This window comes from Amblyomma maculatum, unplaced genomic scaffold (genome assembly GCF_055883805.1).
Source record: "Amblyomma maculatum isolate TAMU_Amacu unplaced genomic scaffold, ASM5588380v1 scaffold_20, whole genome shotgun sequence".
Classification (NCBI taxonomy): Eukaryota; Metazoa; Arthropoda; class Arachnida; order Ixodida; family Ixodidae; genus Amblyomma; species Amblyomma maculatum.
In genome coordinates, this window is record NW_028146745.1 from 3,378,354 (window position 1) to 3,402,650 (window position 24,297).

Sequence of the window (24,297 nt, forward strand, 5' to 3'; positions counted from 1 at the left end):
AGGCACCGCAACAAAACATCTACGCTCCAACAAAACACTCACCCCCCCCCCCCCCCCATTTTCGGCAATGGACGCCGTCTTGCCACCAAGCTCGTACGTCATCGTACGATGAAGTGCGAATCAACTCCTCGGTATTGTATAATTTCACGCAAAGCTCGCATAAGCTGAATTTATGCCTAACCACATCTTTACTGGACTTCCATTTAAAATAGGAAATATATGCTGAATAATTTTTGGATAGGGTAATCAAGTGTTCTGCGAGTTGCTTTGGCGACTCGAACGCAAGGGAATGGATATACGACTTATAAGGTGCAATCTGGCTGTAATTAGCGCCGCCAAACACAGCAGGTACAATGTGATGCTTTAGAGCTAGAAAAAGCTTTTTAGTTGCGTAATCAACGCATATAAAGTTTTCAAACGCAAGAATTTAAAAGTAAGTACGCTCAAAAAATTTGTAACAACTTTATTCTCGAGACCTTGGGCAGTTGTAGGCACCGCATAATCCGTACTCATCAACTTGAAGGTACCGCCTCAGTTCTGTAACAAAGGCTTCTCGCCGACCGTCCGTCTTGCAGTTGCTTACTGCCCAAACAGCAGTTTTCCGCTTTGATTTCCCCAAGGCTTTCAACATTTTTTCAATACTTACAGCGGAATTTCGGCGAAAGACTTGTTCATATGCGATCCGCACATCTGAATCTGACCTATACGTCATGGTCCAATTGAACATGTGTTTTGCATAACTAAATTTAGAATGCAAAGTGTTTGGTGGCGACTCTCTAATAAGGAAGACCCGCTTTTGAGACTTCACACGATAGGTTGGTACGTTTTCAATGTCGCATGCATGAATTACGACGGCTTCACTAAATTCCAATAGACGCTGGTCGTTTGTGACGACGCAAGTAGCGCGGCAGTTTTCAATCACCTCTTCAGTGTTCCTTGCATCACTCAGATTTCCATACTACGATCCAAAAAGCTTTGTCCACATCATTATTCGGGGCAAAAGCTGTGAAACACTGATGTTCTGCGAGAAACCAGGATGCTTGGAGCGGCGACCGTTTAACTGAATGTCAACGTGTTTGGAATGTAGCTGCATGTAGTTCTTTGTTTTGGGAAGGCATGTGTAGAAAGCTGTGATTGCTACGAATATCAACAATATTCTCAGAGCTATTTTTGTGAAACAGCTTGATTTAGAATTGAAGAGAACGCAGTCCGGACCTGAAAACAGGAGCAACAAAAAAAATGTTTGGTTATTAGGCGACCTCTCAGTAATTATTCTAGTTATCAACTGTAGGTAACCCCAACTGTGGAAAGTGAACATAAATGCTAGTGCTCAAAATAAAACCCGATATTTAGAGACAATAGCGATCTCTTACAATATACAGATATATTCCTATTTACCATTTAGAGTACATGGCTTTGTGTGAGTAAACACTTGGTCAATTTTCATTGCTAGTAAAATATTCATTTCTCGCAAACAAATTCATTGCTCACAAACATAATAAAACCTCATCCTGTTGCTGCTGTGCATAGCCTGCATGTTTGCCACGGTACCAGCTTATATATTTATTTCATCCCCATTCCTCACCTTTTATCATTTCACAAGATGCCTTTCTTAAGTATTTAACATTGAATATCTTCCCTCACGTTTCTACCTTTGCATATGATGAAGTAAAAGACACAGAACATTAGCAGGTCAAATATCTTACGCAGAAAAAAAGCAACTTTCTTCTACTTGCTGCTCGAAATAATCACTCCTTGGTTTATACACCTGACCTCTGGGCACTACGAACACTTCCTGTTTGAATGGTACTTTAAGTGCTCGGCTCTCACTTGCCACAGTCAAAACTATGACAGCCACTACGGTGCGAAGCCAGCCTCCTTCAATTAACTCCTGTCGCAGTACACAGCAGCTGCTGTCACTGAAGCTGCCTCCATACCATTACAAGCGTCTTAACTCCTTTCACTCTAGTTTCTGTTTCAGCCTTGTTTCGCAAGAAACTTAAGAATGACTTGGGAAGAAAACATGCTCTGCTTGGGTTTACATGAACACGGTTAAAAATGGCACAAACGTTTAACGCAAAATGAATTTTTAGCTTAAATATTTGTGTCGTTTTTTAAACCTGTCTTTGTAAGCCCAACAACCGCACGCAAGAATGTTTCAAGTAGCCCAATCACAAGCACTAAAAAAATCTGTGCACCTTCCCCAAGGAGGAATGCGATCTCTGGACTAATGTTTCCTCCTTGCCTGAAATTCTGATTAGATTGGGATATCATCATATTACTATCGTCCGCAGGAATTCTGCATAGCTCAAAACATCTCAACAATGGTGGAAACCACATTTATGTACAAGTAAGTACATATCTCAGTAAATGTCATCATGGCATCACACAGGCTATATATATATAATCGTTCGCAATAGCTCAGCCACATGATTCTCCTCTTCGCCATTCTCTTCTTTTCTAGAAAGTGTCTTGTTTCCTCAGCAATTATCTTAACAGTATCAAGCAATCTAAAGTTTTCTCCAAGAACGTATTCACCTTTCTTGGGTACTTGAAGAGGCTGTGAACGAGGAGCTAGTACTGTGAAGGTATATCTGCAATGAAAAATACTTCCGTCTTCACCATATCGTTCAGGAAAATATTTTAGATGCCTTGTAGAAGAGTGCTGCTTATTTCAACCGACTTTTCAATCGACTGATTTTCAGCTTCAAGGGACCTTTTATTTTCCTCTGTACATTTTCTTTACGCAAACAAAGTTGGCGCTCATCTCATATCAAAATGTCACCACTGAAAGGTTTCTATATATATCGCTCCTCATGGTAATGTCCGTTTTGGCAGGCATGGTTGCAGATGGGGCCACTGATGCTCCGGCTTGGCACCGCTTGTCTGCATTACTGTCTGCTAACCATGGAAGCTGTCCTTTTGCACAAATCAAATATTTCGTTAAAGCGCCACACAATTTGGCATCGAACTCAGGTGATTTGGCGTCGCTTGGTATACGGGACGTATCCTGGAGTTCTCTCGGCTGGTCGGCCCGGTCATTCAGATTTTGTACATAACTGCCAAAATCATGTGCTACGTATGAGCAGGTATTCAGAATAATTAGCCCAGTTATTGTACAAATTTATCAAGGTGCGTGACATATTTTTAATGTCTCTCGGACAGCAGTGCAGAATCATCGAATTCTCTTACTGAATCAATCTAGATTCAAGCAGGGAATGAAACCGTCTAGTAAGGTAAAGGTTTATCAAATAACTAGCGGTGAGAGGGAAGGTAAAAGAATTCAGGATCACGCTATAGGAAGAATATTCAGCTTTAACCTAGGGAACGGTCTTAGTGCACAATTAATCAGTAATCATTTCAGAGATATCATTAGTGGTAGTCTGGTAGACATACCGGCTAAGACGGCTGTGCAGGATACCGGAAAACTATGTGCGCAGGCAGCAAATTTGATTAAGAAGCGAAGAAGTATGAACGCTTTCATCACCAACGTCAGACCTATCAATTCTTATCAGTACGCCTAATGTATCCGACATAAAGAAGTATAATGCGGAGACAATCAAGTATGCAGTAAACAGTGGTAATATTCATAAAGCTTCAACGCGGAAACTGTGGATAAGCAAACGTCAGGTCTGTGCGCTGTGCAATAAAGCACAAGGTGGGCAATCACTATAATAATATTGACAATATTGTCAAACTAGGCGAGGCATTGAATATTGGCCTAATAGAGAAGCCGAAATCCTCAAACCAACAATTGTGTTATTGGGAGTAGCTCGCAACCCGGCTTTGCGCCAGTGATAGAGAACAAAGTTACGGAAGCTTTGGAGCCTGTGAAAAGAGCGAAAGCTGCTATGGAGCATCAGGTAACACGACTCGCTCAATGACAGTGGGGATATCGTCCAAGATAAACTTGCCTCCCCCCCCCCCTGTACTCAATACCTCATGACATCGATGGCACTGGAATCACAGAAGAACGCTATCATTACCTTAATTCATAAGAAAGGAGACCCTAAGGACTTCGCGAATTGGACAGCATACAACTTAATATCGGTTACATAAAAGTTATTTACTAAATTAATAGCAAAATAATCAGGCCAACTTATACTTCAAGCAAATAAACGACCAAGAAATGTCTGGACAGGAACCCTACTGTCGATAATTTCCATACTATGAATCACGTGATAGAAAAACGCACGGATTATAAACGACCACTACAAAAGCATTTATTGATTATAAGAATGCGTTTGACTCAGTCAAACCTGTCCTCTCATATAGGCATTGCGAAATGAGGGTGCAGAAGAGTGATATGTAAAAGTATCAGAGAAAATCTATTGTGGTCGCACAAATACCACCGTTCTCCACAAACACAGTAATGATATTCCCATTAAGACAGGTGTTAGGCAACCATGTAAGCTTTCTCAGCCCTATTAATCACTCGCATAAAGAACGTTCTTGAAATCGGAATTGTTAGAGAACTGTTCTTACGAAGCAAATGGAAGATACACTCGCCAACACTTTACCAGATTTCCCTAGCTATGATCACGCAGTCATGCCTGATATCATTTTCAATCCTTCCGGTATCGCGAAAATTATAGACTCGCTAAAACTTACATCTGCATCAGGTGTCGATGCTATCAACTCAAAAGGACTAAAACACACCAAAATTGTTGTCAGCGTCATTTTATGTCATAATTTTCAGCAATCGTTGTCATTAGGAGTGGTGCCGGAAGACTGGCAAATAGGCAATGTTGTTCCAATTTCGAAAAAAGGTCCTCCATCTTCATGCTCTAATTATCGTCCTGTTTCACTAACAAGCGTCTCTTCAAAACTAAGGAAGCATGTGCTTTACTCTCACATGGTAACATAATTTCTATAGCCTTTTTCATCCTAATCAACATGGTTACCGTAAAGGACTGTCATGTGACACTCAATTGGCTTTATTCATCAATGACATAAGTTCTAACCTGGATTTAAATGTACCTGTAGATGCTCTTTTTTTAGATTTCGAAAAAGCATTCGACAAAGTTCCCCATCAGCGACGTTTACTTAAACTTTCACAATTACGCATTAACCCTCTTGTATTGGAATGGATACGTAATTTTGTGACTAACAGGAAGCAATTTGTGTACGCTAACAAACTCTCATCGGCTAGCTCCACAGTCCTCTTCGGCGTTCCCCAAGGCACTGTACTTGGACCCTTGCTCTTCCTAATCTACATTAATGATCTGCCTAGTAACATTCTTTTCAACATCCGCCTATTTGCAGAAGATTGCGTGATCCACCGTCCCATCCATAATCGTTCCGATACTCGCATTTTTCAAGATGACCTTAAACGCGTTGAAGCCTGGTGCCACAAATGGTTAATGTCTTTAACACTAATAAAACGTCATTACTCTCTTTTCATTGACGACAGGACTATCAACCCTCCAGGTATGTCATCTGTGGCTCTGAAATTTCATCTGTGCAATCATACAAATACGTTGGCATCACAATTTCTAACACACTTAATTGGTCTTCACATGCAACGAACATTGCTAACAAAGCCAATCGCACTCTTGGTTACCTTTGTCGAAACTTGCGCCTCGCCCCTGCCTCGAATAGATCACTAGCTTACCTCACGTTCGTTCGATCTAAGCTAGAATATGCATGCTCAATCTGGGACCCTCATCAAGCTGACATTTGTACCATCCTCGAATCAGTTGAAAATCGCGCAGCAAGATTTATTTTTTCAGAATGTTCTTATCACTTCAGCGTAACTGTTCTTAAATCTAAAGCTAACTTTAATAATCTCAATTTGAGACGTTGCATCTTTAGGCATTGCCTTTTTCATAAATTTTATCACACACCACTTGATGTTTCAGTGCTATTACCAGCTCATCGCTTCTCAAACCGCACCAGCCATCCCAAAGTTGTCTACCCTACCCCAGCGCAGACTACAGCTCATCTTCGCTCGTTCTTCGTAAAAACTGCTCGGGACTGGAGCAATCTGCCAGTCGAATTCGTGTACCACTTCAATCCATCTCAATTCAAGGCAGCCATCGAATCTATTTTCAAATGAAATAGCAGCCCATCCCTCATGTAATACCCCGTTCCTAGGGCATTCGAGGTATTGATAATAAAAAAAATATATATAGTACGAACTAATTTAAATGTTATCGTGGTAGTGTCGGCCAAGAATGCGAACAGCGCCATAACACAGAATTCTTTTGCGGGACCTCGATTTTCCCTCAGTTGTTGAGTACATTTCAATCAATCAAGACGACCCGATCTTGTCGCGCAGCGAACACGATGTATTGCGAACGTAACGCGAACGTCTGGAAGCGTACGTTCCCAGGCTGCGTCTTTAGCGTGTACCATTTTTGCTGACATGACACAGGCGCTGTTTTGAGCCCCCCATATAGTAATCGAAAAAATATTTGGCTGTAGTCGCAAACGCTCTAGCAACTGCCATACAGCCGAGATAAAAGTCGGTTGGTTAATTATGAGAGTTATTTAGGGCGCATGGAATAGACAAGGGAGAGAAGAGTGCCCAATTTTGATTTTCAGCATTTGGAATCCAATCGCTAGGCACCTGGAGCTCTAGGGCTCTTTCCTGGACGTGACATAATGCTCAAATTGATTTCGACATTACGCGCAAGCTGATCTACAAGGGAGTCGAACACGGCGACTATTCCCACTGCCGCAATACATCCATTAAGGAGGAGGTATAATGGAAGTGGCCCTCTTTTATCTTTCAAAGATGACCTAAGTGTTATTAAAATATATTTTTCTTAATTGTCGCCTTTTCTTTTGATTTATTCTTGGATGCATTGTTTTCCTGCCGGCGTGCATGATATAGTTGCGGACCCTTGTACTTTATTATGAATACTTATGATTTTATGCCTTTAGTGTCGTTTAGGTGAACTTGATTCCAACTATATATATGCAGTATAGCATATACTACATACTGCTATACAACTATACAGTACTATATAGCATCCCCAGTCTAGTGCCTAGACTTCTAGAAATACGTGATCGCTATATCCAAATAATGAGCAAGCGTACCTGCATAGATACTCTTACGTTTGCATTACCACCGTTTCTTGGGCTAGTTGGTGCATACTTGAACTGGTGAAAAACTGCGGCGAACGAAACGCGGTGTATTTCGTTCGGCGCAGTTTATCACCAGTTCCTACTTTTGAGTCTGAGGTGAATATCATATGAGGAAAATTTTATATTTGGCCCTTTTTATTATTAAATTAGACACAATAATTTTTCACGACCACAAAAAGCGCGCACTTGCATGAACGAGTTGCACACTAACTTAGGCGATGCATATAACCACTGTTTGGTAGCAAGCAAAGTGTAGTCGTAAAACTAACGATGTATAGAATGTTCACATGCTAAAAAGCTCACCATTATCAAAATACTTTGAGGGCCTCGCTTTAAGACCACTGGATGTCCCAGAGGGTACGTTCCTGTCTTTTGGCCGAAAAGAACGACTGTTCTGTAGCTTTGCCTGCGCATGTGAAATATCATGACAAGACACCATGTTTTCTGCGTTGTCAGAACTCGAATTTTTTTGCGATGCCTGTGCATCACGCGCAGCAAATACTATAGGTTCGCTACCTGTCATGTGTTGCCTTGGCTTTGATTTGGTTTGGTTTGTGGGGTTTAACGTCCCAAAGCAGCTCAGGCTATGAGAGACGCCGTAGTGGAGGACTCCGGAAATTTCGACCACCAATCGTAGTATACGGCGAGTGGCTGGTAGGATTTCGTTTAGGCTGTAGACTAAAACACTCAGCAAGTTTTAGCTGTTCCATTGAAGATACTGTGAAGGTACGGAAGCCACAACAATACGGGCACTGGCTTTACCGCCGCACAGAAGGTCGTAATCCTCCAAAGAATAACATATGCATCATATGGTTGTAGAGTCATGTCTGCCATTTGTTTCGATCAGTATTGAGAGAACACGATGCGACGGTACAGAGAAACGATTTGTGTGCCTGGACAAATACGTGGGCAAATCGATCAGGCGCTAATTTCGTGAGATGCACCTCCTTCACTTCGTTATTGACAATAAAATAAATTGCTTTATAACTGTAGTCGTACTCGCCTAGTCTATCAGAGCGCTTATCAGGAAAACCGTGAAGTTGGAAGCGATAAACCGGGAAGAATTGAACTTTCATAATGGCTGGATACGAAAAAAAACACTGATGTTTATTGTAGCACACAGTGACCGTGATCTCTATTCTCTCGTACATACTGCCCTCAGCCGTCCACGTTCCTCTCAGTTGCCTCCTGCAGGGCAAGGTTTATCTGCGAATGCACTCCGTTAAACAGCGCTCTCCTTGCATTTCAATTCAACCTCCGACGATGCCATTCCTTTATACTAGTACAATATCGCAATAGCTGTCCGTCCCATGGCAAGCCGCTCGTTCCGTGTTTGTGTGAAGCCAGAAATCCCCGCAAAAAGCAAACGTACTGGCCAACATTTGCAATGTAGATTAACGCGAAATCTCAGCGCCCCTCTTCAAGTGTTTTCTTTTATTTCGATAGCAAAATTGCGCCAGGTTTCGAGCCGTGGCGTGGTAGCGGCGGAAGACACGCTTGACCTTGAACAGCCCAGGAGGAGGAGCAGAATAACAAGAAGAAGATTGGCAACTTACGCTCGCGTGTCATACTTTTAATGGAGTAGCCTAAGTGCCCCCAATAATTTAGCACCTTACACTGAAAGGGCGTGATAGGCGAATAGTGTGGCTGGCGAAATAAGCTTCCGCCATTGCTATCGCATATAAAATAGAGTTACCCAGAGTTAAACCACAAATAATATTTTGTAAGGTTTTAAAAAGAAAGAATTCGAAAGACATGTTTCTATACTTGGGGTTCTGGGGCATAATCTATGTTGTCCCCAATAAACGTTCTACTGCAGGCACTGGATGCATTACGTTGTTAATTATTACATGTTATGCTTTTTCATGACACTTGCCGGGTTCGCCCCGGCATTTCGATAAACTCGCCTCGAACCGAGCGTATCCGACGCGGGCGAATTTCTCTGCTCACCTAAAATATTTCACATCGGATAATGTGAACAACCTTAAACATTCGATTGAAGGGCATTATGCAACCGTGCTATTCATTGCCATCTTGCTCCTCTTTTTAAGTTATGATGCCCCGCCGGGGTGGTGCCGTGGTAGGACGCCCGACTACTGTACGAAGTTTCCGGGTTCGAACCCGACCACGGCGGCTGCGTTTCGATGGAGGCGAAACGAAGTGGCGTCCGTGTGCCGTGCGATGTCAGCGCACGTTAAAGATCCCCAGGTGGTCGATGGATGGATGGGAAAACATTTATTTCATCGGCTTTAAGTGGTTCAGTTTGATTGCTGGCCGCGCCAGATGGCCGCCAGTTGCGTCCTGTTGGCGATCTCTTCGGCCCACTCACTGACCCGAGCCTGGATGGCCGGGTCCGAGCAGCGCAGCACGGCCTCCCACTCCTCCAGAGATGGAGCTGGCAGCAAATCGGCGGGTGGCGGATAGGCCGCGCACCCCCATGTAATGTGGTCTAAAGTAGCGTCGACGCCACACTCTTTGCATTCAGAGTCAACCTGCTCTTTGAATATATATGAATAAACTTTGGGGCAGGGGAAGGAGCGGGTTTGTAGCTGGCGCCAGAGTATCTCCTGGGCCTTGCTTAATGAATTGTGCGGTGGAGGGAAGATGCGCCTTCCCAGGCTAAAATGGCGAGTTATATCATGGAACGAGAGCAAGCCCTCCCTCGCGCCCGCGGGAAACGAGGTGCTCACCGCCCGGCCGACGAAACCTCGGGCATATTCGTGAGCCTTCTCGTTCCCGGGATTGCCCGAGTGAGCCGGAACCCATACCAGTTCTATCGTCCTACCAGGGACTGGACGGTAGCTTTTAAGGATATTCCTGGTGGCAGCCGACAGACGACCCCTCCCGAAATTCCGTACGGCTGTTTTGGAATCACTGACTATAACACCTGCTTCGGTAGAAGCGATAGCCAGCGCGATGGCTGCTTCCTCTGCAGCCTCGGAGGTTCTGGTGCGTACAGTAGCTGAAGCTAAGATTTTGGTAGGCGTGGACTCACGGGCCCCAGTCACCGCACAAATCGCGAAACCGCGGTCCGTCTCTTCATATTCGGCCGCATCTACGTAAGCAACCGAATGGTTTCCTTTGTATTTGGTGTGTAATGCACGTGCGCTTGCTAGTCTCCTGCCTTCGTGGTTAATGGGGTGCATATACTTAGGGAGGGGCTTGATAACAAGCTTCTTCCTGATTGCTGTGGTTATTTGCCTGGGATCGTCCGCCATGGGTTCGGCATTGATGCCTAGCCTCAGCAAGACAAGCCTCCCGGCTTTGGTGCGCGCCAGTCTGGAGTACTGCGCTATTAAATGCGCTTCCTTGAGTTCATCAAGTGTATTGTGCATTCCAAGAGCTAAGAGCCTATCGGTTGAGGTGTTTCTCGATAGTCCTAGTGCTGCCTTGTAAGCTTGCCGGATACGACATTCAACCTTTTGCTTTTTGTCTTCGTAAAGGTGCAGATAGGGCAGGGTGTAGACTAGCCTGGTGATGACGAAAGCCTGAATGAGTCCACAGGTGTCGCGTTCTTTCATGCCCCTCCTCTTGTTGGCTATTCGCTTGATTAGTCTTGCTGTTTGGGTGACTGTTGTGGTCAGTTTATCTAATGTTCCTAAATTTCTGTGGTTACCCTGAATGAACATGCCTAGGATTCTGATGGTGTCTACTTGTTTGATTGGCAGTCCTTTGAGCTCTACCCTGATTGCAGGAGGTGGAGGTCTGTTCTTTCGATTGGGGCCTTCTCGAACTACAAGGAGTTCGGACTTAGAGTGTGAACATTCAAGACCCGCCCTTAGAGCGTAACTCTCAATAGTGTCGACTGCTTCCTGAAGCACAATTTCTATTTGGGCATCACTTCCCCTGTTCACCCACAGGGTAATGTCGTCCGCGTAAAACGTATGCTGTAGCCCCTCGATGGCGGCGAGTCTGGGGGGCAGTGTTATCAGTGCAATGTTGAAGAGGAACGGCGACATCACAGAGCCTTGTGGTGTTCCCTTTCCGCCCAGAGATATGGGGTCTGATTTGATTGCGCCGAGAGTGAGCTCGGCCGTCCTGTTCGTAAGGAAGGACCGGACGTACCCGAAGACTCTCTCTCCAGGATTCAAAAGCGAGAGGTTTTCTAATATCGCCTCGTGCGAGACGTTATCGAAGGCTTTACAGAGATCAAGGCCAAGTATTGCCCTCGTTCCATGACAGTACCTGCGATCCATAACATCCCTCGACAGCTGGATCATGACATCCTGCGTGGAGAGGTTGGGTCTGAATCCTATCATGGTTGAGGGGATGAGGTCGTTGTCCTCTACATAACTCTGCAGCCTGTTAAGAACGATGTGTTCCATTAATTTGCCTAGGCACGACGTTAACGGAATGGGTCTTAGGTTTTCTATGTTAAGCTTCTTCCCTGGTTTCGGTATGAATGCCACTTTGGCATGTTTCTATTCTTGCGGTACCTCTCCTTTCCTCCAGTAGGTGTTCATGAGGTCAGTTAGGGCCGAAACTGAGCCGATATCTAGGTTCCTGAGGATTTTATTGTAGACGCCGTCTGGTCCCGCCGCCGAGGTCGTCCTGAGTTGTTCTATCGCGTACAACATCTCCGCTTCCGTAAAGTCCTCGTCCAACTGTTCATTGGGGAGTCCTCCATACATAGGGAGTGGGCTAGTGCTAGGTGTCGTGTTCAGGTACATTTGACATAGTGCATTTAGTAGCTCCGCGTCCGTACCTTCATACTTTTGTATAATTTGTGCGAGGTGATCCCGCGGAGCAGATTTTGTTTGCATTGGGTCGAGCAAGTGTCGGAGCAAGAGCCAGGTTTTCTTACTGCCGAGCTGTCCGTTCATTCCATCGCAGATTTGCCCCCACTGTTGTTTCTCCAGGTCGCTGGAATGTGCCTCGATCTGCTTCTCTAGTTGTGCAATGCGCCGTCGCAGCGTTCTGTTGAAATGCTGCTTTTTCCAACGGCAAAGTAAACTAGCGTGAGCCTCCCACATGTGCAGTAGCCGCGCGTCCGTGGTTGTGTTGTCCTGACCTGCGGATTGTATTTCGGCTGTGGTGCTGTGAACGTCATTAATAAGGGCGCTGGTCCAGTCTTTAAGGTCGGTTATGTTGGAGGGGGCGGTTTGTTCCCTCAGTTTTCTAAATTTGTCCCAGTCCGTAATTGTGGCTTTTGCGGTTAGGCGTTTATGTGGCGTTGTGTTGAACTTGACGGAGATAATGTAGTGGTCACTGCCTAGCGAGTGTTGCGTGTTGTTCCAGCGAGCGTCCCGAATGTTTTTGCTTAGTGTTAGATCAGGAGAGGTGTTTGCACTTACGCTGTTGCCTATTCTAGTGGCCCTGCCGGGGTGGTGCAGTGGTAAGACGCCCGACTACTGTGCCGGAGTTCCCGGGTTCGAACCCGACCTCGGCGGCTGCGTTTCGATGGAGGCGAAACGAAGTGGCGTCCGTGTGCTGTGCGATGTCAGCGCACGTTAAAGATCCCCAGGTGGTCGAAATTACTCCGAAGCCCTCCACTACGGCCCTCTTTCTCTCTTTCCACTTTCATTCTCACCTTCCTCCCTTCCCTTACGGCGCGGTTCAGGTGTCCACAGAGCAAGTGTGACAGTTACTGCGCCCTTCCCTTCCTGTGAACCAATTTAACTTAACTTAACTTAGCCTATTCTAGTGACTTCCTGTGGATCGTTAAGAATGGAGAAACCAAAATCTTTGGCTGCTTCCTAGATTCTGATGCCTTTGGGCGTGGTTTTATTGTAACCCCATGCCGTGTGACGTGCGTTAAAATCGCCTACCACCAGTAACTGCGCCCTGGCTAAATTACTACGCAGCCCACCACTACGGCTCCCCTTTCTCTCTTTCCGCTTTCACTCCCACCTTCATCCCTTCCCTTGCGGCGCGGTTCAGGTGTCCACATAGCAAATGTGACAGATACGGCGCCTTTCCCTTCCTGTGAACCAATTATCAATTAATCCTGTTCATAGACCTTGCTTCTAGTTAAATCACTGTCCTTTCACATGTGTTTCCGGGTTCGAATCCCGGCCTCGGTGGCCGCTTTTCGATGGAGGTGAAAAGCCCGGCGTCCGTGTGCTGTGCGATGTCAGTGCACGTTAAAGAACCCCAGGTGGTCGAAATTTCCGGAGTCCTCCACTACGGCGTCTCTCATAGCCTGAGTCGCTTTGGGACGTTAAACCCCACAAACCAACCAACCAACATGTGTTTCCCTATTATGTACGATGTCATCTTAAATAAACATAACAGAAACAAGGTAAGCAGTCATTTGTATAAACTGCCTGATTTAAGAGGGCGGTTTGAATGTCTGTGAATAGCCAAGGAGTTGCAATTCTGAATCAAGATTGAAAATAGAGAATTCAACTTCCGTGCGACCGCCCCAGCTGAAATTTACCTAGTAGAGAGTTGCAATTTATAATCCTTCCCTACAACTGTGGTCCCTAAATTTTTAAGGTGCTCGACTAAACTTATAAGGACGCGGGATAGAATGCCGTATGCGGCGGCCGCGTTTCAATGCGTAGGCGAAAAGGAAGGCGTCTTTGTAGGCTCTAAATCAGCGGACGTTAAATAACCGTACGTGATCGAAGAACGGAGCCCTCCACCAATGCGTCTCTCATAACCTGAGTTTCCTTGCGAAGTTAAACCCCTTAAACGAAGCTAAACTATACCTCTTGCATTCCTGTAATACAATGGACCTGCACACACCCACATGCAGGGCGTATGCTTCTAATTTTTACCGTTGAACGCCCACTGTCATCGGCTATCCTCCTGCAAAACTTTTCAATACACACTTGTACCTTCAGCTCTTCAGCCATTAGCTGCCGCACTTTCCAGGTTACATAGCAATGCTGCTCCCAATGCTTGCCATAGCTTGAAACGCTTAGAATTGTGTTGCCCCTGGTGCACCTTATTTAGGGCAGCGTAGACAAAAGTTTCGTCTCTAGGTTTAGGGCGGCTTAGCGTTAAGGTGTGCCTCGGGCTTACAACAAATCTAACCAGTTGTCCGATCGTGATGTGGTGGGTTGTGGAAGGACGGTCGGAATCTTGCAAGTGATGTGGTCCGGTGCGACGTGCGGTAGGGTGGCCTTTAAGGCCACCTCTAACTGCACTCCTGCTCAAGCTGGGAACAGTCTGCTATACCTTACGCTGTAATATAGCAATCATCCACACTCCGCCAAACCTCGGGTGTGAACACTGCTACGTGAGCAGAACACACTTTCTAGCCACAGCAGGAGGGCCGCAACCAATTACCCATCGCTCTTAATTGGGGCTCTTGAGGTGGCGCGTCATCCCATTACCTTCAACTGTGAACCATTTTTGCATATATTTTCCGTCGTGTGGTGTTGCCAGCGCGGCGGAAGCTAACGCAAAGGCACCAATAAAAGGGTAGATCTTTTGACCATTTGAGCGCTGGGGAAGTTACGCTTGTCGAGATATCTTTCCCTGCTACGTACGCTGTGAAGACTTGTAGAAGTGCGGCTTCTGGAAAGAACACTGACGCCCGAGGCTGGTGTAAGGTTTAAGGCGCAGACACATGTGCAAAAAGCGAGTGCTATTAGCTGCGGCGCGTCGTTGCGAACGACGTCGCAACGTCAGCCGCAGCTCGTCGCCGGCGTCCAGCAGGTTAGATGAAGACGACGGGCCGCGAGCGGCAATCGCAGTGGTGGGCGGTGTCAGCCAATGGGAGTGCGAACAGCGGCAACGTCACGTTGACGTAGGGGAGCCGTGCGGTGGAGTGCCTCTCAGTTCTGCTGTGGAGGTGATGCCGAGCGAGCAAAATGCTTTAGAATTGTTTCGTCGTGTAAATAAAAAAAATCGCTCGATACAGGACTGTCAACGAGGAGAAAATTGAGAAGATCGGTTACTGAACTGCGGTTACAAACAACTGCGACACAGGTGAGTTTTTTTACACAGCCACTGCTGCTGCCGGGTTGATCGCCAAACGTCTGCTTGCTTCGTTGACGAATGCGCCGCCAAAGCGCGCTTATGTTTCTTTTATTATAAGATCACCCTCCCAGTATATCGAAGATGAAATTCGAACATTTACTACCGCGTTGGCCCGTTCCGAAGCACGGTCCACTGCTCCTTCGATGCGACGCCGGTTAGGCCTAGCGACGACGAGGGCAGGCACGAATCGGTGGAGTGCGTCGCCTAGAGCGTCCGCGGCTGGCACCGTTGCCAAAAGCTACATATGTGTGCATACATGCTGTTGCTGCGCGAGATTAGCGACAATCCTTCTGATAACACTGCTCTGTTCTGTTTTTTCTTGCACCAGCTTGAAGTCATATGAAGTTCATCAAGCCAGGAAGTCTTCAGAGACCGCTGCGCTGTGACACCGGCTGTGGGCGGAGCTTGAGGGAGTTCGCTCGCCGGACGAACGGTGCTCCATGTGCCCCTGCCGGCACTGAGGCGGCAGTTCGCAAGAAACGTTCGCTGCGGTACGATGACCAAGCTTTCGCACATGTGTCTCCTCCTTTACCCGGCCTCAGCTCGTCGGCTCGCCGATGCCTGCGGGGAAATATTTGTCCGTACAGGCCCTTTTCTGATTCTTCCCTTTTCTTTTTCCTCCGACTTTCATTTGTACAAAACGGCCTGCGCTACCTATCTAATGATATTCGCCTCCAGAGACATTCCCTGTAATCGCCTCTCATCCCTCCCTGCGGCCTGCTCATTGGCCGTGTTCACGGTATGCAATATTAAAATTTTGTTGCGGTTATATGATGCCTCGTCGTGTACATGGGACCTTCCAATGCTCTGCGCTCGGCACTGGGCCGTCAGGTCAACGCTACCCTTGCGACTTTTCAGCAACTTGCAAACACCGTGCGAAACGGAGCCAGACCACACTTCAGTCACATTGTATTAAAATTCCAAAAGCGATACGGAAATGTTTTATTGTGCCGCCAATAACGTCGCCAATCCTGAATTCGCCAATTTTGGCGTACGAGTAACATTGATACTCTGGTCTAGATTCAAACTCTAAATGGCTCGCGATGTGTTAGTGCACACGCCTCGCATTTCGATACTCTATCAGAATTTGCTGCAATTACTTAGTTCAATGCTATACCAGGCCGGAGTATGATTTTGGAATAGCATGTTCCTGGACGTTAGAGATTTCAGTGTTCGCCAATTAGGTAGGTGTTGCAAACTCGGGCAGCGAAATTTAAATGGCAGCATGAGAGGACAATCGAGCCTTCATTGAGCTTTTATTCCGGGCTTTATATGCTACCACTAGGTCATTAAAACACGTTCATGTGCATTACTGAAAGCGGGGATTCCCATTTATGTCTCCTCTGACCGCACGACCAGCTTATATTATGGTCATCCTCCAATGAGCATTACATCTAACAAAAAGCAAAACAGAAAGTTTATTCTGGCTAACAAGCGGTATCTCGTTCCTTCCCTAACAGAATCACAAATGTAAACCATGCTATTCCATGCTTTCGCAAGAGCGCACCACATGAGGAGCTTTCAATACCATATTGAAGCAAAATGTTAAGTTGGGGCTACTCGATCTATTTTAACATGGATAAAGGAACGTGAATGCTTTTCTGAAACCGAAACGAAGAAGGAAGAGGAAACAGCGCTGACTTGCACCTAATATTTATTGAGCAAAATATAATCGTATACGAGATGGAAGTCAAAGGAATAATAAGATGCAGTGAATTTGGCGTGAAGTAAAGGGCAGCAAGAGCAATATAAAAAGCAGCGTAATGACAACGATGATAGCAACTCGAAGGAATTTTCAATGGAAACGTGGTCCGAATTACGTATACAACAAAAGGGAACATGGAAGATGAAATAGGGCTTGCGCAGACGATAACTAAACTTAAAAAATCGCCTTCTGACAGGGTACAACAATTTGACGTGCCACTCACACACAATGATCCCTTTCTTTTTATAAAAACGCCTCTTCAATTTATTGGCTATGACGTGTCGACTCCAATCAAGAAACACGTTTTCAGGTAAGTGGGGCTGCTTGCTCAGCAAAGAGCTAGGTTGGATGCGGTAGCTTTTCTATGTAGTCACTTTTGTTCCATCAAGCGTTCATTTCATAATATTCGCGTCTGTCGGATGAAAAGCGAAATCTGGTAAATCACCATTCATACACAACTGACAAGCATGTGGGTAATGCCATACGCCATACGTCTGTTTTTAGGGCATTCCAAGTCGATCTTAGGGCATAATGTAGCAACTTTGCAACGGGCGGAAAACAATACATGAATCTCGTATCTGTTTTTTTTTTCGCGCACATTTTATTTTCACCAAGGAAGGGATACATAGCGAAAAAGGGGGACGGGAGAAAAAGCTGCACAGCAGCAGCTTGACAATGCTCCGGCCACCCAGGCAACAGTGACACACTGTTTGGTATATCATTTTCTTCAATGATTGCACAGATTAAAAGTCATTACACTGTCATATACAGATGCAAAATACAAATAATATATAACTGTACTCAAAACTACACATTGAGTATTATACAATGAGTAAAATAAATATTAGAGGCTGATGCACAATGAGAAAAAAAAATACAGGATAGAAATACATTTTTAATATTTGAGGCAAGCTGTTTGCAGAAATATTTCTGAGATATGCTTTTTGCTCAGTTTAATTACGGTTATGTTTTTCTTTGTGAAGTCGTTTTTAGTGCTTGCAAGTGTGTGAGCAATTCGTTGACGGCCATAGTCAGTTCGCGAGAAAGGAATTTTCCATGGCAGTTGATGGCGGTGAGTATAATGCTCTTTCTGTAGATTGGCTAGTGTGAGAAAAGAATCGAGCTTTCCTTGTACTGCTCTAGAGTAATTTCTTATGAGTTTGTATTTGTAAATATTGTCACCTTTTACTATTTTATTTTTCTGGAAAAGAACTTCAGCATGATCATAAAACGGTACGTTTTCTATTGCTCGAGCGGCTTTTTTTTGCAACAAGATTAGTCTGCTCAAATTTTGTGAAGTTGTTTCTCCCCATACCAGGTGCAGTAGCTAAGATGAGACTCAAAAAAGGCGTTATACAATAGCTTTTTAATTTTTGCTGGAAATAAATGGCGATTTCTATTCAGGATACCTACCAGTTTTCGCACTTTGGAGCAAACATGGTCAATGTTTGCGTTCCAAAGCATGTATTCAGAAAAAACAACGCCAAATGTTTTCACAGATTTCGCTGTATCAATAACATAGAGACCAACAATAATGCTATCAGGTACAACTGATTTACCTAGTGCACGAAATAGAACGCCTTTAGTTTTTGACTCATTTAATAATAAGTTATTAGTCTGGGCCCATTCTTGTACTTTAAAACAAACTGAGCTTGCATGGGGTAAAATACATTGCAGATCGCTTCTCATAAACAATATATTACAGTCATCAGCATAGATAACAAAGTGACATGATTTATCAATTAGCACCAAATCATTAAAAAAAATAAAAAAAAAGGTCCGGACCCAGAATGCTACCTTGTGCTACCCCAGATTTTATGGACCTTATATGGAATTTGTGTTCATTAATCTCAACGTATTGAGAGTGTGAGCATAAATATGATCGGATGAGTTGCGAGCGCGTTCCGCGGAAACCATATTGTTCTAATTTATGTATTAACACGTCGTGATTAGCGCGATCAAAGGCCTTACTGAAATCTAAGTAGATTCCTAAAGTCATCAAGTTATTTTCTATATTCTTTAAAATAATTTCATTTTGGGTAAGCAATGCTCCTTCAGTAGACCGTTTTTTCCTAAAGCCGTACTGATATTCAGTTATTAACAAGTGTTTTTGAGAAAACGTTCCAATTCGCTAATTAATAATTTTTTCCAGCCCTATAGAAAATATTGGTAGAATAGATATTGGACGGTGGTTACTTAATTTGTTTTTGTCCTCTTCCTTGTAATTTAGTGTAACACGTGCTAACTGCATATTCTTTAGGAAAACACCAGTCGATAGGGCAACATTATATATGTGGGTTAGCAATGGTGAAATAAGGTCGATCACATGCTTAATAGGTCTGACTTCTAGGCTGTCTGCGTCTATGCTACGACTATTTTAAGGGCTGTGAAAGCACAGAACTTATTTCGGTAGGACAGGTAGGTTGAAGGAACATGCTATTAGGCGTGATTGGAATGTGAGCAACGGATACATTATGGCACTGGCCGTGTCCTATTTCACTGAAAAAGTCGAACGGTCTGCGAGCTCCGAGCATTGCATGACTTTGCCATCTATGACGAGGTTATCAATGAGGGTGGTACTATTTCTTGCATTTAGAATTTCGTTTAATTTCTTCCATACTTTATCACTCCTCTGTTAGCACGTGTTATACTAAATTACAAGGAAGAGGACAAAAACAAATTAAGTAACTACCGTCCAATATCTATTCTACCGCATGAAAAATACGGTGATAATATTCTCTCTTAGATTTTTCTTTCTCGCTATTCAGTTTATTCCGAAATGTTTTGCATTGTAGCCACTTATTCGAATCGCTTGTTTTAAGAAATTCTTGGTACATCTTATCGTTCTCGTTTAGTTTTCTAATTAAATCTTGGGCAATCCATGGTTTTCGAGCTTTTTTGGGTTGATGATGGCAACGCGGTATTATGGGCTACGCGGTATTCGAATGTTTTTTGCCATCGACATACTGAAGCAAGGATTGCGCCATTACCGAAGTAATTGTCTGCAGAAAACATTGCTCTTTGAGACTATTCCAGTAAGAAATGCTAAGAGTAATTTTAAATCCCGATTTTAATTCCGACGTTGTCGTAGCTTGTTTACGAGTTTTTGCCCTATGATTATTCGCACTTTAAAACAGTTAATCAATAAGACTATATTGTACTTTTTAGGGGAAAGTTCTCTTAAGAGTAAATAATATTCATTCTTGCACGTCAGATTGATCCTGTACTGATGTTACGACATCGTAGTCGAAATTTTGCTTAGATTTTATTTATTTCTCTTTCTTTTAAGTATAGTTAACTTTTTTTCATCATTTTTCTAAGGTATAAATTTCTTCTTTTTGTAACGTCTGAGTGTGACATCATTATCCTTTCGACTTGTTCGAATTTTATAGACACAATGAGAACTACTACCCCGGCTTTCCCCAGAACTGCATGGTTTACCCTACCGCATTAATCAGTAAATGTGAACAATTCATAATTATGCTATTAAGACCTTGTCACCCTGTTAGAGGTTGCTCTCTAAGAAATTTGCAAGATGAGCGAAATGACACAACCACTATTTTTAAAGAGACCGCTCGTCGGTTATTCACTGGAAAGATCGTTTCAACCACAGCGTAGAAATATGAATGGACGCAAAATTATGGACACTGCCGCTGGTGGAGTAGAAGGCGAGATGCACTAAGCAGCCCTTTGCACTTATGCTAATGTGCCGTGATTTAAAGGCGTTTGTATCAGCTGTGCATCATCCGCGCACCATGCCAGCAATGTTGTGTGCGTGACGGATTGCACACGTACGGCGAAAATTCACAATCAGCCCTATGAGTCAGTCAGATACATTAATCGCTAATACAAATTTGTTAAGTGCGATAGAAGAATACAGCAGACTTTTTAGAGGAGCAAGTACCGATGCTCAGTGTTTGTGTTAGCAAATGCCAGCCAGCAGTCATCGAAAGGGACAGCACCAATCCCTTGGCTTATTCGTTGTAGCTGGAAAGAGACCCTGCATTTCGAGGCATATTACATCATTATTGTCTATACAACATTAGGCTACGAAGGAAAATCCGACCATTGTTGTCAGAATTGCAGTGTTATGTGAGGCGTCTTTTTCTTTTTTTTTTCAAAAGGAGAAAACCGAGCTGCTTGACAAGAATAAGTACACTCCCTTGTTGAGGTATATGATTACTTTTTCGCCATTCATTTTCTGTTCACGACATTCCTCCTTTGTCATTCTTCATGAGTTATTTCTTTGTTATATTTCGAAAGCAATTGTAGCACTGTGAAGGCAGAAACTGCCCGTTACCGTTTGTCGAGACGCCTCGGTGTGTGATAGGAGTGTTTGTATGGGTGAACGAAGAAGGCAAAACGTGTCATAGAACTAACGTTACAGAATTTGTAGCAAATAAAGATAATGATGGTGAGGAAGGCCAAATGTGGCTTATTGAATTAACACGGAACTTCATTTGGCAAAATTAACACCTATAGTATGCGTTGCTTCACTTTCTTCAACGAGATGAAGTGGCGTCCTTCTGCGAATACTGGCACGGCCACTACGACACTCCGAAGGTCGCCATCATTATGGTTTCGAGGACCAAAGCTGGTAGGTTTAAATACCTTACACAAGCTGGATTGTAACTCAACTATTATTATCTTGCACCATATTGGGCCGAAGCGTCCACTCCGACGCATAACCACCAAATGGTTGGGTCATAATCTTCGCAGACAGGGTAGCTCCAAGTGGTCCAATCCTGGCATTCGTCCGGCTGGCATATTCACAGCGGAATGATGACATGGGGGTAACTGCTGGCCCGGCGGCCACGCGCGTGAGTGGGGAACCTGCAACTTGTTGTAAAATGACACCACTTAACTCTGGAGGGCCATCGGGTGGCCGCCATCTTGTGTGGCAAACCAACATAGTGAACACTTCTTCGAGCTTCAATAAATTTATAACTAAAGCCCTTGATAGTCACGTGACATATCCGCCATAACCAACATATCTGCTCAGAAACACGGACAATATGAAGGCAACACATTGTCTGTGTTTCTAAGAGCTACAGTCTTCATCATGAACAACCAACTCGCCCAATCTACCACCCTCATCGAATTCAGAGCCAATGGCAGACAGACAAAAATCGCGAAATGGTAACTAGCTGACGCTCTTAAAATGATAGCGAAAAATTTTGGGACAATCAGTCTTGATCTTGAAACGCCATGGCCCAAATATTTTGCACATTCAGTTGCGGTATCTCTTGCGTGTCCTCTTTCGCACTCATGGATGCTGCTGTTGGTTTTCATTATAATCATCTTCCTCCTAGCTGCACCCACAGTAAGGCACAACGTCTCTGCTGATATACATTGAAGTCCTTCAAAACTGCCCGGTCCTGTGCTAGTTGTGTCCATATAATCAAAGCAAACTATCTTATCTCATTACGCTACGAAACACTCTGCAGCCTGCTGCAATGAATGTGCTGAATTCAAATTCACTTTCTCACGCTTAGCATTTTTATATTGCTTCGCATTAGATGCACTGGCCATGCTTACTTCTTCGTAATCGCGACAGAAATAGTATTTGAAAAGCTTTTCCCTTAGCACTTTCCGCACGATTCATGTTTTGTAAGGCTAGCTCGACTACCTTTCGTCCTCGTCCTCAGTCAGCTACTTTCCTCCTTTTTCTTGAGCTTATAGTTAAGCTGCCGCTGACGAACTGCGACTACCTGCGAAACGCTCTCATTCCAAATCATATTTTCCCAGCAATTTTTTTGGGGGGGTGAGGGGTTCAAGCTCCTGCCAACCACTCCCCTAGAAACACGCATTTTTGTAAAAGCTAAGAACATCGCAACGTATTGCAAAGTGCTGTGCATTTCAGAAGCTCCCATACAATATTTTAGTTTTGTATAAAATATTTAGGTCAAAGGTCGCTAGGTTTTAAGGGGGTAATCATTGCGATGTTTCCCCAAGTTACTTGCCCAAGCAATATGATTGCGTATCACTGAGCCAAGTTATTCTCTATCGAGCTTTATTGACAGGTCTACCAACGGTTCTCAAAGTATTTGAGCAAGCAATCAGATATACAGAAGAACTGTTCTCCTTAGCTATCCCCTTCTTTAAAAGAAAAACTCTAATTTCCTTATGAAGGGCTTGTCGCGCATTAAAGGAGAAAAAGAAAAAATAGAGCCTGAAGCGAAAAACGAATACGATGATGTCGATAAAGATAACATGTACAAATTCAAGGTTAAAGAAATTCAGGAAATATTAGGCGACGTGGCAAATGATGACTGATGGAGAAGAGAAGATGATTTCAAAGACAACGTATTTTTATGATCCTCGAAGGTTAAAAAGCTCGCGGTTTAAAGCAAAAGGAATGGAATTAGGAGTGCAGGCTCTAGGAGGTCATAGACACCTCAGCTGTGACAGAGCAACAACCTGCTGAGGCTCCAGTGGTATTATGTTCTATGACACTGCGCAGGAGACACACTGCTGTTCCTTATCCGTTCCTTTTTGAGCAACCAACATGCTCACCACGCTACACCTGCATATGCCAGGGGGTACCCCAAAAGGCCACCGTCTACTCGGCTTAGCGTCTGCCGGAGCTCTACCGCGACGTCATCCGCTTGTGCCAGCCAGGCCACCCTTTTTTATTGTCAAAAGTCACCTCAACGAAAATGCTACACCCTGAACGCGTCATCGACATCATGTTATGGGCGTGAAATTAGAAGGCGGGAAGCTATTACATCTGTAGTGTGGCGTGTAGCATTAGAAATTGTTTTAGTGTTAGCATTTGTCAGTAATTTTTCCGATAGCATCTGTGTGGTGTTCAGTTCAGTTCAGGCGTTCAGTCGTGTCCGACTCTTCGTGACCCTATGAACCATATCACGCCACGCTTTCCCTTCTGCCACTATCTTCCTAACTTCACATAACTTCATCTGCAGCGCCTCGAGGATGCCATCTAACCATCGCGTTTGCTGCCTACCCCTTCTCCGGTAACCCTCAACCTTTCTCAACATCGAATCTTTCTCTAGCGACTCCTCTCTTCTCATCAGATGAGCAAAGTAGCTATCTGCCCGTTTAGAATTTGACCCTCCAATGAGCAGTCAGGGTTTATGGTCGACAATATCGAATGATTTGATCTTCTGGACGTCCAAGGAACTCTCAAGAGTCTCCGCCAGCTCCACAATTCAAACGCGTCAATTCTTCGGCGGTCAGCCTTCTTCACAGTCCAACTCTCGCATCGGCACATCACAGCTAGAAAGACCATAACACGAGTTATACGGATATTGGTTGGCAGTGTAATGTTTCTGCTCTTTACTAGGCGGTCAATGCTAGCCATGGCTCTCTTTCCCAGATGCAGGCGTCTCCTAATTTCATGGCTGCAGACTCCTTCCGGGGTAATCATGGAGCCCAAGAAGAGAAAATCTGCCACAGCTTCCACTTCTTGTCCCCTGATGATCCAAGATTTCATAGGGCAAGAAGCAATAATCTCTGTCTTTTTAATGCTCAGTTTAAGCCCAAACGTCTCACTCTCATCTTGTACGCGCATCAGAAGTCGCTTGACTTCCACTTCACTTTCTGCC

General features: G+C 44.4%; 1 protein-coding gene across 1 annotated transcript in view; it reads right to left on the reverse strand.

The window, feature by feature from the left end:
* Positions 1 to 464: 464 nt before the first annotated feature.
* Positions 465 to 24,297, reverse strand: part of LOC146171531 (uncharacterized) — a 32,449-nt gene continuing 8,616 nt past the window's right edge. The window contains exons 2-3 of the mRNA XM_084586482.1: positions 7,396 to 7,498; positions 465 to 1,215 (exon numbers count right to left, since the gene is read on the reverse strand). Coding sequence (XP_084442608.1) covers positions 959 to 1,215; positions 7,396 to 7,498 — 360 coding nt within the window. The 3' untranslated portion in view covers positions 465 to 958. The remainder of the gene's footprint in view (positions 1,216 to 7,395; positions 7,499 to 24,297) is intronic.